The sequence below is a fragment of the Moschus berezovskii genome, chromosome 9 (genome assembly GCF_049115385.1).
Source record: "Moschus berezovskii isolate FMDL1 chromosome 9, NW_MosBer_1.0, whole genome shotgun sequence".
Taxonomy (NCBI): Eukaryota; Metazoa; Chordata; class Mammalia; order Artiodactyla; family Moschidae; genus Moschus; species Moschus berezovskii.
This window is the reverse complement of record NC_142468.1, coordinates 3023980-3040249: the sequence shown is the minus strand read 5'-3', so window position 1 is coordinate 3040249 and position 16270 is coordinate 3023980. Positions and strand designations below refer to the sequence as shown.

At 38.3% G+C, this 16270-nt stretch overlaps 1 protein-coding gene across 13 annotated transcripts in view; it reads right to left on the bottom strand.

Annotated features, from left to right (window-relative positions):
* Nucleotides 1-16270, bottom strand: part of EML5 (EMAP like 5) — a 154284-nt gene that overhangs the window by 42503 nt on the left and 95511 nt on the right. For all 13 annotated transcript variants that reach the window (XR_008687285.2, XM_088839397.1, XM_055436542.2 and 10 more), the window contains 5 exons: nucleotides 7105-7257; nucleotides 6277-6408; nucleotides 4055-4143; nucleotides 3110-3286; nucleotides 842-1043 (listed from right to left, as the gene is read on the bottom strand). Coding sequence is in view for 12 of the 13 variants with exons in the window: in XM_088839397.1 (XP_088695523.1) it covers nucleotides 842-1043; nucleotides 3110-3286; nucleotides 4055-4143; nucleotides 6277-6408; nucleotides 7105-7257 (753 nt within the window). In the remaining variant the exon portion in view is untranslated. The remainder of the gene's footprint in view (nucleotides 1-841; nucleotides 1044-3109; nucleotides 3287-4054; nucleotides 4144-6276; nucleotides 6409-7104; nucleotides 7258-16270) is intronic.

Here is a 16270-nt window from a genome sequence, read left to right as displayed (position 1 = left end):
CTGATTGCAGCCATGAAATTAAAAGACGCTTACTCCTTGGAAGGAAAGTTATGACCAACTTTGATAGTATATTAAAAAGCAGAGACATTACTTTGCCAACCAAGGTCCGTCTAGTCAAGGCTATGGTTTTTCCTGTGGTCATGTATGGATGTGAGAGTTGGACTGTGAAGAAAGCTGATCGCCGAAAAATTGATGCTTTTGAACTGTGGTGTTGGAGAAGACTCTTGAGAGTCCCTTGGACTGCAAGGAGATCCAACCAGTCCTTTCTAAAGGAGATCAATCCTGGGTGTTCATTGGAAGGACTGATGCTAAAGCTGAAACTGCAATACTTTGGCCACCTCTTGCGACGAGTTGACTCACTGGAAAAGACTCTGATGCTGGGAAAGGTTGGGGGCGGGAGAAAAAGGGGACGACCGAGAATGAGATGGCTGGATGGCATCACCGACTCTGTGGACATGAGTTTGAGTGAGCTCCGGGAGTTGGTGATGGACAGGGAGGCCTGGCGTGCTGTGATTCATGGGGTCGCGGAGAGTCGGACACGACTGAGCGACTGAACTGAACTGAACTGATGAGGTTCAATACTTCAAATTTATTTTAATAGTACTTCCTTAAAGTATGATTATCACACATTGCTAAATGAAGAATAAGTCATCAGTATATGCCAGCCTGTTATTTTAGAGTCACAAAAAAAATTCTGGTGTTAAATAGACCAAAAAGACCAAAACGATAATTATTCAAGCATTATTATTACTTATTATTATTATTACTTTAAACTTCTAGTTTACATCAGTTGTGCTAAATTTTTTCTACATTTTTGTTAAAATATCTTAAAACGACATACCCCCATCTTCTTCAGAATCTAAATCAGATTCTTCGCTATCACAAGGTCTTTTTTCTCGATAGCCCTCCATTTCATTTGTCCAAACCATTAAAGACATATCTGCGCCTCCTAAGGTAACCAACATGCTGTCATCGTAAGTCCAGCGTACATTTGTGACATGTGTACTATGGGCCACGTACCTCTTAAACTTTCCAAATTTTCCCTAAAAATTAAAAAAAAATTCAAGTTTCTGAGAAATTTTATTACTTGAAAAGTTTTTATAATTTTGAAATTCTTTCTTAATCTTTGATTGGAAATTAATCATCGCAAAGGCACTTTGTTGAAAAAAAAATGAGAAAATAATAAAACTCACTAAAATAAAAAGTAACAGCTCCCAAACTTAGTGAGGATACGATAAACTAGTAGTTTTGCACACTGCTAGTACTACGGGCATAACTCTTTCAGAATCAACTTGGTATTCTACATTGAAAAGTATGAAAATGCTGACCTTCATTTCACCATCCCTTTTTAAGAGATATATGCTAAGGAGACCTTATCGACACAAAAAACATTTGCCATAGTACTGACTTATAGCAGTGAAACATTTTAAATACCGTAAATATTCAACATAGTAATAGTTAATTATGGTGGATATCTTTTAAAAAACGATGACTATGCATACATATTATTGTCAGAAAGAAACACAATAACCGGGAAAATCAGGATACGAATACCTATGTACATAGAGCATGGCCATATTAACAATAAGCAATTAGCAAACATTTCAGTATATACCCATGTAAATATCTTTCATTGTAATTCATTAGTGTGTTTGATTATAAGCAGATGTTACACACAGTAATGTATTTTTCTTCTAAATATAAGGAAAAATCCAAGATACTGGTAACTTTTAAATCTAGAACACTAGCATTACTGGATTACATAGGTAAATTTCAGATCAACATGTCATAAGCAGGTTTTATATGGATATCTTTTCAAGGGTGTTAAAATAAGAAATGTCTTAAATAAACAAAATGTGTTCAGTCGCTCAGTCGTGTCCGACAATGCAACCCCATGCATTGTAGCCTGCCAGGCAAGTATACTGGAGTGGGTTGCCATTTCCTTCTCCAGGGAAACAAAACATAGTAATAGTTAAATCAGTGGATTCTTTGGAAACAAGGAATCAATAAAATCAGCTGAAATCAAAGAGAAATCTGTCATGAAAACACCAGAAGAAGATAGTTTCCCTATGATTTTGTGGTTCTTGCTACAGTAAGGAGAAGAAGAAATCTGTGGAGCAACATTCTAGAACATATTCTTGGGCTTCTATACCATCTAGAATACTGAGAGTGAAGTTTTTTACTAATAAATGTTTCATTGGAACACATTCTTATCAAGTAAGGTACTACAACTTTAGTGTATCTAAAACAAGGACTTGTGAAATATTTTCTTGGATACCTGAGTTCTTTACGGAAATTTTTTAAACTTATGGTTCCATTTCAGTGCTGATCTAAAAATATTCATATGAGCAATTAAGTAAGACCATCATGCACTGAATATCACGATTTCAGTGCCATATTTCAAATTTATATTTATGTTTATGTTGGTGCTAGATTATAACATACATCTGAATTTGTGACAAGTAAATGCATATCTATACTTGATATCATGAATTTTATTTTTATGCTAAGTGAAAGCCTAATGTTTCCCAGTAGTTTGAACAGAAGAAAGCAGTAAAAGAATTTAGTCATCACACAGCAAACAGTAACGTGGTCATGTACATTCCAAAGAATCTCTACAGTTGGTTTTAGAAAAATAGCATTAGACATCACATTAAACCAAATATTGTTTACTTTGATTTTATAGGTATTATAATTTATAGTGTTTTATATTTAATCAGATAGAACATTTTAAATGTTAAAGTTGTAAATATCAAGAGTTTGTATTTAGTGTTCATGATATATATTTTATCAAAAGAATACTAAAATTATTTAATATTAGGACTAAAAGAATGATTCTTCTAAAAGGAATATTTATACTACTCAATACTTAGAAACCATACAATATAATATATAACTTATGTGGGATCATAAATCATAATACTACTTCTAGAAGAAAAGCTATAAACATGATGTCAAGAACAGGAAATAAATTATGAACCTTTCATACTACAACATTATGTATTCCATATGTGATATTCATATTACAACAGTGAACTGCTATGAAAAGGCATTACCTTAACCATTTTCATAGTTATGATCATTAGGAGAATTAAAGAAAAACACATACTTTAGCAGGATATCTAAATAACTTCACAAATCCCAAATCATCCCCAGTAGCTAGGACTGTTTTGTCACTGGTGAGGCAAGAGGCAGTTATGTCCGTGACTTCTCCAATTACTGGCCAAATTCCCTCACAGCATAAACCAAGCACACTTGTCCATGATGCCCAACCAATTTTTTCTGCCTAAAAAATAAAAAAAGACTGCTCTAAGTTTATAATATCTCACTCTAAAACATTAACAACAAAAAATTGAATATTTTTCTTTGTAATTAATTATAGATCTCACAAGTAAAATTAAAAGTTTAATAAAAACAGTGAAACAATTAGTTGCTCTGGTTTTGTAGCTTGCCAAGTCCACTAGTTCCTGCAGAAAAATTTTAACATAACATCATTCAAGATTTATTTATCCACTTGGTATTCTACATACAATGACGATATTAATAAACAGGACTTTTTCTGCTCTTAGAATATCAGAAACTGATTCTTTCATTTCATGTCTAAACTTCTAATAGTACTTTATAAGCATGTTTTCCAATCAATCATTATTGGAAATTAAGAATTTGACTTGCAGTCCCTCTCCTTACTAAGCCACTTTCAAGTTAATTTAGTTTCTCTTCCTTGGCCATGTCAAAAAGTTTTGCTAATAATGTCAGTCACAAAACTACACACATTTTTTTTTTCCCTTAAGTAGAAATTTGCCAATAAGCATCTTAGGTACACGGGTTCCAAAAGATTTGACAGAAATGCAGTAATCCAATCTTAGATGGCATGTCTTTTACATGCTATTGCATGCTTCTTATCGTTTAAAGAAAGTAATTAGGGAAGAGCTAGCCATACAAGTAAGCAATTTATTCCTTTCTTAACATAGCATATTTTCCTGTACCCAGACAGGCATCTGCTTTCTAACCACTATCAGTCATATCAACATTACAAGCACTACCATCTTCCTACCTCTCCACTGGGAATGGTTTGTTTTCTTCCTCTGGGAGCTTCAAAAAATAACTGCTCTTTAGCACCAGTGTTGACCTGTAAAAGCTTTCCTTAAAAAAATTAAAAAATATACACATATATAAAATATAAATACATACACAGTTAGTATGATGTTTAACTTTTATGGGAAAAATTTAGCCTTAACATAAAAACCATTTTACTCTGCAGTCAACCATAATAAAGTAATTAATATATAATAAAGTTATTAAATTCCTAAATGGCTTAATTTGTGTGTTTGTGTGTATGTGTGTGCTTCCCAGATGGCTCAGCAGTAAAGAATCTGCCTGCCAATGCAGGAGTCATAAAGAGATATGGGTTCAATCCCTGGGTAGGGAAGTATTTCCCCTGGAGGAGGAAATGGCAACCCACTCCAATATTCTTGCCTGTAAAATCCCACGGACAGAGGCGCCTGGCAGGCTGCAGTCCAGGGGTTGCAAAAAGTCAGACATAACTGAGTGACTGAGTATGCGCGTGTGTGTGAATAAGCTATTTCTATTGTTATGCATATAAAAATCCTAGAAATAAAATTTGAAGTATCTTTTAAAATAGGAAAAAGAGTATGTCAAGGCTGTATATTGTCACCCTGCTTATTTAACTTATATGCAGAGTACATCATGAGAAACGCTGGGCTGGAGGAAGCACAAGCTGGAATCAAGATTGCTGGGAGAAATATCAATAACCTCAGCTATGCAGATGACACCACCCTTATGGCAGAAAGTGAAAAGGAACTAAAAAGCCTCTTGATGAAAGTGAAAGAGGAGAGTGAAAAAGTTGGCTTAAAGCTCAACACTCAGAAAACTAAGATCATGGCATCCAGTCCCATCACTTCATGGCAAATAGATGGGGAAACAGTGGCCGACTTTATTTTTCTGGGCTCCAAAATCACTGCAGATGGTGATTGCAGACATGAAATTAAAAGAGGCTTACTCCTTGGAAGGAAAGTTATGACCAACCTAGAAAGCATATTGAAAAGCAGAGACATTACTTTGTCAACAAAGGTCCATCTAGTCAAGGCTATGGTTTTTCCAGTAGTTATGTATGGATGTGAGAATTGGACTATAAAGAAAGCTAAGCGTTGAAGAATTGATGCTTTTGAATTGTGGTGTTGGAGAAGACTTGAGAGTCCCCTGGACTGCAAGGAGATCCAACCTATCCATCCTTAAGGAAATTAGTCCTGAATATTCATTGGAAGGACTGATGCTGAAGCTGAAATCCTAATACTTTGGCCACCTGATGCGAAGAGCTGACTCATTTGAAAAGACCCTGATGCTGGGAAAGATTGAGGGCAGGAAGAGAAGGGAATGACAGAGGATGAGATGGCTGGATGGCATCACTGATTCAATGGACATGGGTTTGGGTGGTCTCCAGGAGTTAGTGATGGACAGGGAGGCCTGGCGTGCTGCAGTTCACGCAGTCACAAAGAGTCAGACACGACTGAGCGACTGAACTGAATTGAACTTCTAAAATATCTATTTTAACTATATTTGGAAAAACTAATTTACAATACCATATTTACAGAGGCGACTATCTGAAACAACAACCCTCCAAAATGGAGCATTTAAACTATTAACCTTTATCCAAATTATTAACACTGACATATGTCACACATTCTGCTAAAAAACAAAGATATTCACTGAATCCTGTATGTTAAACAACTATGATAATTTTAGGGAATGTATTTTATTGAATGCTGGGGAAATTACATTAAAATTAGGAATTCCCTGGTGGTCTAGGGGTTAGGACTCTGGGCTTTCACTGCTGTGGCCTGGTTTGAGTCCCTGATCAGGGAACTGAGAGCCCGCAAGCTGCTCTTAAAAAAACCCTAATTAACAGAACTATCTTTTAAAACTTCAGTGACTATTTATATCAAACTTATCTGGCAAAAACTAAGACAAATGACTAAAAAAAGAATAATATTTAAATTACTTTACAAATTAAGAATCTATCACTTACTGTACAATCATTTGAATTATATTAGATGAGGTACTGAAAAGTCTTACTGAAAAGTCTAAACTCCCAGCATTCATCTTTAGATATGAAATAAAGTAGTGAAAATCACTTTGAGAATAATGTTTGTTTTTCACAGTGCTTTTGAACTCATCTGTCAAATTATTTGTCTCTTTAAAGTAGCTGTACTAAATCAAAGGAAACTTTATCAAATAGTAAGTTACTGAAATTCTTACCTCTAATATCCCAATCGACATGGGTTATGTAACTGGTAGCGCCTTTGCATATTCCTACTCGTTTACTGCTCATGACATTGTATATATCTATAAAGCTATCATGCGATGCTACAGCAAGATATTTCCCAGAACCTATAATAGAAACATATTTGCTTGAAAGTTTCTACAGTTAGAAATATTTTCTATACTGTACAACTAGAGTTAATTTTCTTAATTTTTTTGGAGGAACTTTAGGTGTTTTGCATGTTATAAAAAGACATATGAGTCAAGTAATTAATGGTAATATTTTTCATGTATAATTAACACAATGAAATAAAATTTTAATGTAGTGAGGTAGTGTGATGGAAAGCAAATGTCAAAAATTATACACAAAGTAATTTTGATATTCTTTGCATTTAACAAAACTTTAAATTTAGGAAAAAATATAAGTAAGCTAACATAAATTTTGCCTTAACATTAGTAATTCTATAGTAGGTTTTTGTCATTAGTAATGAATACACGGAAGCTGATAAAATTAATGTAACTTCAAAAGCATTAGGAATATAATGAAAACAGTTATCTAATCTTTCTTATGTTACAAATGAGGAAAAGGAAGCTCAAATAAATGCCTTGGTCCAAGTCACACAGAAACTTTAGTGACAGAACTGGCCCTAAGCCAGATATTTTGCCACTGATCTAAATACAGAGCTTTCACCTCTCACTATACTGCCTCTTCTAGTAAAAAACTAAAATTCTGAGATAAAATAACAGTAAATAAAAAGTCACACATTAATATATTCATTGTCATACTCAAGTTAATAATCAAATATAATTTCAATGAGATCTTACCTGGTGAAAATCGAATATCTGAAATAACATCTTTTCTGTGGTGAAAAGATACCAGATCTTCTAGAGTATCTGCATTTGCCATTAAGAAACTTCCATCATTGAGACCTACAGCTAAAGCTTTACCATCAGGAGAAAAACAGCAACACCTCCCACCTAAAAATCAAAGATGGCATGTATCAGGGGATTTTCCTCTATTAAAAAAAAGTATATGCTTAAGAAAAGTTTGATTTCACAGAGCTTCAAATCAATATTAGAAATAAAGACGCAGATAATAAAGTTTTTTATTGAGAACAATGGTACAGAATTCCAAGCATTAATTAAGACAAATCATTCCTTTTCTGAATGTAGGAAAAGTGAGTACTGATAGTGACCTTGAAAGAAACTAAGCTGATGAAAAGAATGAAAGATTTTAACTAACATAAAAAGCCAATGATATAATATATGTGGAAATTTTGTTGTTTCTGTTAGGGGAGTTTGCTACCTTTGCAGTTTCTATCCAACAAATAAAACATTTAAGAAATAAGGTCATCTTTATAAAAATGATTTCAAATTTAAAAAAACTGACAATAGGCAATTATTAGTTTAAGACAGGAAGATTTATACACATTTCAAATCTATACATGAAGAAATCGTGATATTAATATTATTAATTAAAAAAAAATAAGGGTTAATGCTGAACTGGCAAACACAAAAAACGGGCTTTACCCAACAGCAAAGGATGGAGCAGGCATACTCACAGCCCTAAGGCTTTTGATGTCTTGCATAAACTCTGGAGTGGGACAGATAAGGTACAGCTGTTACAGAATGAAAAGTTCTAGAATGAATTGAGAATAAGCAGTCACTTTTATGAAGCGCACATTAGAAATCCAGGGTGTGATTTCTGATGTTTAAGAGTCAAGGAGATGATGGTGACCTGAAGCAGAGTAGCAGCAGCGGAAGCAGTGAGAAATGGTAGGATCTGTATCCCTCCTGAACAAAGAGATGGCAGAACCTTGACCAGCTGGGAGTAAAGTAGGAAAACAGAGAAAAGTAGAGGCTATGCTTTCTGTTTGAATGATGATGCTATTTACTGAGATGGGAAAAACTAGGGGAGGTATGAGTGTTTGGTTTTGTGCCCCTTAAGAATGCCTGTGAGAAATTCAAACGAAGACATCGAGGAGGCATTTTGTTATATTAATACTTCTCTGGAGCTCAAGGGAGAATATAGGGCAGAGACACATTATACATAAAGGAGGTAGCGGTTACAGCCATGAGACTGGAGGACTGTTATTGTCTCAACTCCAAATCCACCCTTATTTTTCCTGCTCTCTGATTACTGGGGGCTTCCCAGGTGGCTTAGTGGGTAAACAATCTGCCTGCAATGTAGGAAACACAGGAGATATAGGTTCGATCCCTGGGTTGGGAAGATCCCCTGGAGGAGGGGTGGGCCTGGCAACCCACCACAGAATTCTTGCCCGGAGCACCCCATGGACACGAGTAGCCTGGTGGTCTACAGGCCATGGGGTTGCAAAGACACAGCCGAAGCGACTAGCACGCATGCACTGATGACTGGGATTGGACCCTATTGCCAGCAGAGGGTGCTGGAGGGAGGGCCAAAGAGGAGAGAAGGCCTTTTCTTCCCTCAACATGCTGTAACCAGAGGATTAATGAGGGCACAGGAGCTGGGGGATGGGGGACTGCCTTCATAGCAGAAGAGCTAGATCAGCCCGCGGGCAGGTTTCTTTTCTACTGGCAGGTGGTATGTTCCTGAGGCACCTACACCTTTTCCAAAGAGTTGAGTCTCCGCCCCAGGGGACGAGGGGAGGGCCCACCCTTCTCAGCTTATTCCCTGATCACCGTCCAGGAGCCCTGTGGGTGGCAGCTGCTTTCTGCAGCTGCTACTGCCCCTTAGAATCCTTGTTTACATTTTTTGGTAGTTAAATCACCTTTCATTAGCTAACACTCCATATTAAAATTTCCCTGTTCAAATTACTGGGGTGGTTTTGGTCTGTGATTGATACAGAACAGTACTAAAGTGGTCAAAGGAGGCATATTGTCAAAGATAAGATTTGTGGAATTGGTTCAGTCATGCCTTTGGGCTTCAGCGTAGTGCTGGGTCCCTGCCAATGGGAAATGGGATGCGAGCCATCCAGGGTGTGCACTGGCATAGCAACGAACTGTGCTGTCCCCTGTGGTTGACTGAAGTATCCACTTCAGTACGGGGCTGGGGAGTCCAAGAAGCTGCTGCCCTTCACCATGACAACAGTGACGAGGGCCATGAGCTCTGCACTGCACAGAAGAGCACACTGAACGCACGCAGAGGTGACAGAATGCAAAACAAGCCCAGGCCCTTTAAACTCTCAGCATGAGTCATGGTCTGAGCAGAGAGCGCTTCCGTGACAAACCTGAATGAATTTCTGATGGGGCTGATACAGATGAAGATTGACAATGTTAACTGAATTCACAGAATTGCCTAGTTTTCTTGTGTGAAAAAGTGAGGGCACTGACTGGGAAAAGAACTCTTCACCGTGGACTGGGAGCACCTGGCTGGACTTCAACAAAACTGAGTCTTGATCTTCTAAGTTTTCTGGAGTTTCACTGGCTAGTGCAGAGAGCTTCCTCTCCTGGAAGACTCCCCTTCTGAAACAGATGCTTGCAGAGGATGTTTAACCTTCTGAAAAAACCATCACCATCATTCCTTTGCTGTTGCTAGACCCCTAACTTGGATCAAATCTCAGCACCCTCTAAGGCAGAGGTGGGCAAACGTCTTAAAAGGACCAGAGAATAAATATTTTCAGCTTTGCAGACCACATCGGCTCTGTCACAACGGCTGAACTCTCCTACTGCAGTGCAAGAGCACACAGAGACAACACATGAAAAAATGGGAATGGCTGTGTTCTGATAAAGCCTGATTCACAAACTCAGAAGTGGGCTGGACTGGATCTGTGGGCTCACCTCTGACAAAGGAAGGCATCCAAAACCCCAGGGAGGTGAGAACACTGGAGAAGATCTTTCACATGCAACCTGCATACCCTCCCATCAATTACAGATCCCCTGAAGAAGTCCAGAAAACAGTCCCTTCATGAAAGCATTGAGAGATATATTCATTAAGGGCAGCATCGGCATCACTGAAAAGCTCTGTGTGCCCCACTTAGAGGTCAGGAAGTGGAAATGTCACCATTAATAACAGGCTCCCTGATGAAAAAGATACTCCTGGAGAAGCAGACGCCAAGCAGCAGTGCTTAAAAAACAAGGTATGTTCTTTCACCAAAAAGGGCAGGAAGGACGTACTACTAATCACAATATTTTGGCTTGTGGAGATTTCTGTTGGTGGTTAATTAATCACAGGGTCTCCAGGAATGAAATAAATAAGTTACTAGATTAGTATTTGATCTACATAATAGGAAAAACTCCAAACCTGATAGCTAAAACACCCGACTTAAATCATCACAGCGGAGAGTCATAGATGCCCAACAACTTTTCAGACCTAAGCAAATTCATATACTCAGAGCCCGTTGATGGAAGGGGAGGCCAAGTCCCAATGAGGAAGAACTATGAAGCACTGTCACAGGTGTGCAGGGATGTAACATGTATCACAGGTGTGCAGGGATGTAACATGTATCACAGGTGTGCAGGGATGTAACATGTATCACAGGTGTGCAGGGATGTAACATATATCACAGGTATGCAGGGATGTAACATGTATCACAGGTATGCAGGGATGTAACATATATCACAGGTGTGCAGGGATGTAACATATAGGTATGTAGGTAACATACCTATATGTATGTATGTAGGTATGTAACATATAGGTATGTAGGTATGTAACATATAGGTATGTAGGTAACATACCTATATGTATGTATGTAGGTAGGTAGGTATGTAACATATATCTTCCTCCAAGGTTCTGTGGCCACTTAGAGAATGACTGTGAACTGAAGAAAGGAAAGACCCAAACTTCTAGGAATTACTAGACATGGGCTCTGAAGCGACACTGGTTCTTAAGAACACAAAATGCTGCTGTTGTACAAGCAGTAAAAGTGGGGCCTTAAGGTGATCATGTGATAGATGGATTCTAAGTCCAATTTCAAATCACAGTGGACCCCATCCAGTTCCTGAAGTGGAATAGATACACTGGGCAACTTATAGAATGCTCTACGCTGGCTCGGTGGATCCAAGGGGTAAGGAAGAACTAAATGAAAACCCATGGAAATTTCTCTGTCTACTAAGACAATAAATGGAAACAAAACCGCAAACCTGAGAACTGCAAAAATCAGTGATATTACCCAGCACATGAAATATGCAGGAATAATAATTCCTATCATACTGTCATTGCTTGTTTGGCCTGTGCTGAAGTAAGATAGATTTCGCTAATAACTCTGGATAATAAATGTAATTAGGAGATGATTCCAATTGAAGCTACTCTTCCAGATCTTTACTAGAACAAATTAACACAGTCCCTAGCATTTTACAAGCAGCTACTGCCCTGGCCAATATGCCCTTTTATCTCCATACCAGTTGTGAAGACCACCAGAAGCAGTTTGCTTTTACCTGGCTGGCATCTGTGGACACCTTCAAATCCTTGCCTCAGGGCTATTTCAACTCTCCTGTTCTTTGCCATAATAGAGCCCACAGAGGTCCTTATCATCTTGACTCTCCATAAAACATCTCAGTGGTCCACTATATTGATGACATTATGCTGAATGGATCTGGGGAGCAGGAAGCAACAAGTACTTTAGATGTCTTAGTAGGACACAAGTGAATTAGGAGAGTGGCAGATAATTTCCACAAAAATATAGGAATCCTGTCACCTCATTGATGTTTCTGGGGATCCAATGATCTTGGAGTATGTCAAGCCATTTCCTCCACCGTGAAAGACAAACTGCTACACCTCCCATCACCTACCACAAGCACAAGGAGCCAAATGCTTGGTAGGCCTTTCGGGAAGCAACACACAGCACATTTGAGTGAGCTGCTCTACCCGTCCATCAGGTAGCTTATAAGCTTCCGGTGGGGGCCAGGACAAGAAAAGGCAAGCTGATCTTCCACTCTGACCTTATGATCAAGCAGATTTAATGACCTTCAAAGTGTCTGTGGAGCCTCTGTATGTCCTAAAGGAACATACCTCAGATGGGAGAAATTCCACGTCCTCCTTTATAGGTAACTATTTTCCTTTTGAGACGCAGCTTCTGGATTGCTACCAGGTCTCATTAGACAGCAAGTAATGGGATACTACTATGGGATATCAGGTTAACTGTCCTGAGCTTCCTTTCGTGAACTGAAAATGACATGACCAGGCAAGTTACTGACTGGGTGTGCAGAATAGCAATCTGTCATCAACTGGACACAGAAAAGAAAAGACCAGGCTTGGCAAGATCTGAAAGTTACAAGTAATTTGTATGAACAGGGGGCTCAGAATCCTTCAGCAATAAATCCTACTGCAGTCTCTTCTCTCTCTCAATCTGTACTTATGGCCTCACAGGGGTTCATTATGACCAACTGAGTGAAGAAGAAAAACACTGAGCCAGATTTTCAGATGTTCCTACACGGTATATGTTAGTCTTCGTGAAAGGGAAAGAGGAGAGTGAAAAGTTGGCTTAAAGCTCAACATTTAGAAAACTAAGATCATGGCATCTGGTCCCATCACTTCATGGGAAATAGATGGGGAAACAGTGGAAACAGTGTCAGACTTTATTTTTGGGGGCTCCAAAATCACTGCAGATGCTGATTGCAGCCATGAAATTAAAAGACACTTACTCCTTGGAAGGAAAGTTATGACCAACCTTGATAGCATATTAAAAAGCAGAGACATGACTTTGTCCACAAAGGTCCGTCTAGTCAAGGCTATGGTTTTTCCTGTGGTCATGTATGGATGTGTGAGTTGGACTGTGAAGAAAGCTGAGCACCGAAGAATTGATGCTTTTGAACTGTGGTGTTGGAGAAGACTCTTGAGAGTCCCTTGGACTGCAAGGAGATCCAACCAGTCCATCCTAAAGGAGATCAGTCCTGGGTGTTCACTGGAAGGACTGATGTTGAAGCTGAAACTCCAATAACTTTGGCCACCTCATGCGAAGAGTTGACTCACTGGAAAAGACCCTGATGCTGGGAAGGACTGAGGGTGGGAGGAGAAGGGGATGACAGAGGATGAGATGGCTGGATGGCATCAGCAACTCGATGGGCATGAGTTTGGGTGAACTCCGGGAGTTGGTGATGGACCGGGAGGGCTGGCGTGCTGTGGTTCATGGGGTCGCAGAGAGTCAGACCTGACTGAGTGACTGAACTGAACTGGACTGAAGCATCACAGCCCCACTACGGGTAACCTGGAAGGACTGTAGTAAAACTCCCCAGTGGGCAGCCCTTCAAGCAGTGCGCCTGGTTTATCAGTGGGCAGCCCTTCAAGCAGTGCACCTGGTTTATCACTTTTGTAGTGAGAGAGGACTACACAGACAGATTTATACTGATTCATTAGCAATTGTTCACTATTTAAATAAATAGGAACTGGAAGAAACAGAATTGGACAATGAGAGGAAAGGAAATCTAGAAGATAAACATGTGGGTAAAACTCTCAGAAAGGGCATACATAGGCTGTGAAGATTTTTGTGTCCAAAAGAAAGTCCAATAAGTGTACCTATTGCAGAGGAAGCTCTCAATAATCAGATGGACAAAATAATATGTTTTATGGACATCAGACAGCCTCTTTTCCTAACCAGCTAGCACTTGCTTAGTGGGTCAAAGGTGGCAAGGGCAAAGTCTATGCTTGGGTTAAAAAACACAGACTTTTCTTACCAAGGCTGGTCTTGGTACTGCCTGATCTGCTAACAGTAGAGACCTACTGAACCTCTGATAAGGCACCACTCCTCAGGGAAACTAGCCCAGCATCTGGTGGCAAGCCGATTACACTGAGCCTATTCCATTATGGAGAGGACAGAGTCATCCTCACTGGAACAGACATGACTTTCAGATTCACCTTCCTTATCCACAGAGCTTCTGCTAGCACCACTATCCATGGCCAGGATACCTAATCCACCATCACCAAATTCCAAGGTTCTGATCAAGGAACTGTTTAACAGTGAAGGATGTGCAGCATTAGGCTCATACCCATGGAATTAGCTAGTTTTATCACATACCCTCATCTTCCACAGAGGGCTACTAACAAAGTGATGGAATGGTTTACTGAAAACTGATTTATAGAATCTTTTGCAAGCAATATCCTGAAAGACCAGGGTTTTGGGTTACAGGATACAGTATATGCTTTAAAGCATAGATCATTATATGGTGCTGTTTACCTCAAAGTCAGAATCCATAGGTCTAGAAATCAAGAAGTGGAAGTGGGAGTCACTCTTCTCACTATTATATCTAATTGTGTCAAGTATTTTTGCTGTAAGCTACTCTGTCATAGACATTTTGCCACAAACATATTCACCACATAACTAACGAGTTGTGAAGCAGTTTTGCTATGAGAAATAAAATAACTAGTTGATAGTCTGGTTTGACATATGCAAGACAAAAATATGTGTGATGATGAATTCTTATTTTGAAACAAACTACACTGGATGAGAAAGAGGCTGAGGGCCTGCAAGGCCCAGAACTGAGACCACAGACCCCATGGAGCTTCAGGATGCTCATCAACAGACACGTGACAGTCCACGCTCACTAGTAAAAATGTCCACACTACCCACAGCAATCTATAGATTCAATATAGTCCCTATAAAACTTCCACTGGCATTTGTCAGATACAGAACCAATCACCTTAAAATTTGGATGGTACTACTTAAAATACTCCAAGGAGCCAAAGCAATCTTGAGAAAGAACAACAAAATTGAAGACCTCACTCTCTCTGATTTCAAACTATATTACAAAGCTACAATAATCAAAATAGCACGATATTCGCATAAAAACAGACACACACAATAATGGAAAAGAATAGAGCCCAGAAATAAATCCATGTACATATATATGGTCAGTTAGTTTATCAAAGAAGTCAAGAGAAAGTACAGTGGAGAAAGGAGAGCCTCCTCAATAAATTGTGCTGGGAAACTAGAATGGCCACAAGCCAAAGAACGAAACTGGATCACTGTCTTACACACAAACAAAAATTAACTCTGTATGGATTGAAGACTTGAAATATAAGATATGAAACCAAAGAACTCCTAGAGGAAAATTTAGGTGGTAAGCTCCTTGACATAAATCTTGGAAATAACTTTTTGATCCTGACAACAAAAGCAAAAACAACAACAAAATAAACAAGTGAGATGACACCAAACTCTAAAGCTGCACAGGAAAGAAACTCAGCAAGGAAACGAAAAAGCAACCCACCAAATGGGGAAAATAACTGCAAATCATGTATCAGATCAGGGGTTACACAACCAAAATGAATAAAGAACTCATAAAACTCAATAGCAAAAAATCCACATTGGTTTAAAAATGAACAAATACTGAACTGATATTTTTCTATAGAAGATATACAAATGGCCAAAAAGTACATGAAATGATACAGAGAACAGACAGAAGTTACAAAGGGGTGGTGGAATGGGCTGGGGGTAGTGGAAAAACATTCAGGTTTGATTATAATTAAAAGCTAAAGTCACAGATACAAGTTTTAAATAGGACATTCCCAATATATCCCTATACAGAAAATTGCAAAGGCTGGCAAATATTTATTTTACAGATATTAAGAATACAGACATTAATTCATGTTGCATATTTATACTTCTGGTTATTTTTATAACTAGTTACCATAAAACTGAATTATTTGGCAAAATTCTAGTTCATATTAACTGTAATGTTAAGCCTCATGATCATAATATTTGCATATTCATTTTCTGAAGAAAACAGTATTTGCTTACCGAATGTTTTAGAAATAACTGTGTTTTACAATATTTAAACCATTATGATATCAGTATTTTGTTATAATTAAGTCAATCAGCATGAAACCACACGTCTCTTTAAAGTTATGAAAATCCACTTGTTTTCCTCTTGAATTAATGATGCTGAAGTAAAAATGAAAGTTATTATAGAAGAATATTTAAGAACAAAAATACAGTATTATGACTCTTCTCAACAACCTAATACAAAGATCTACTTCTAGAAGGAGCCAGTAATACTGGTAGACAATTTTTCTGGTCTAATACATGACATAAATCCAAAGATTCAGAAAACACCACAGACCCTAAATAAATAATAGACC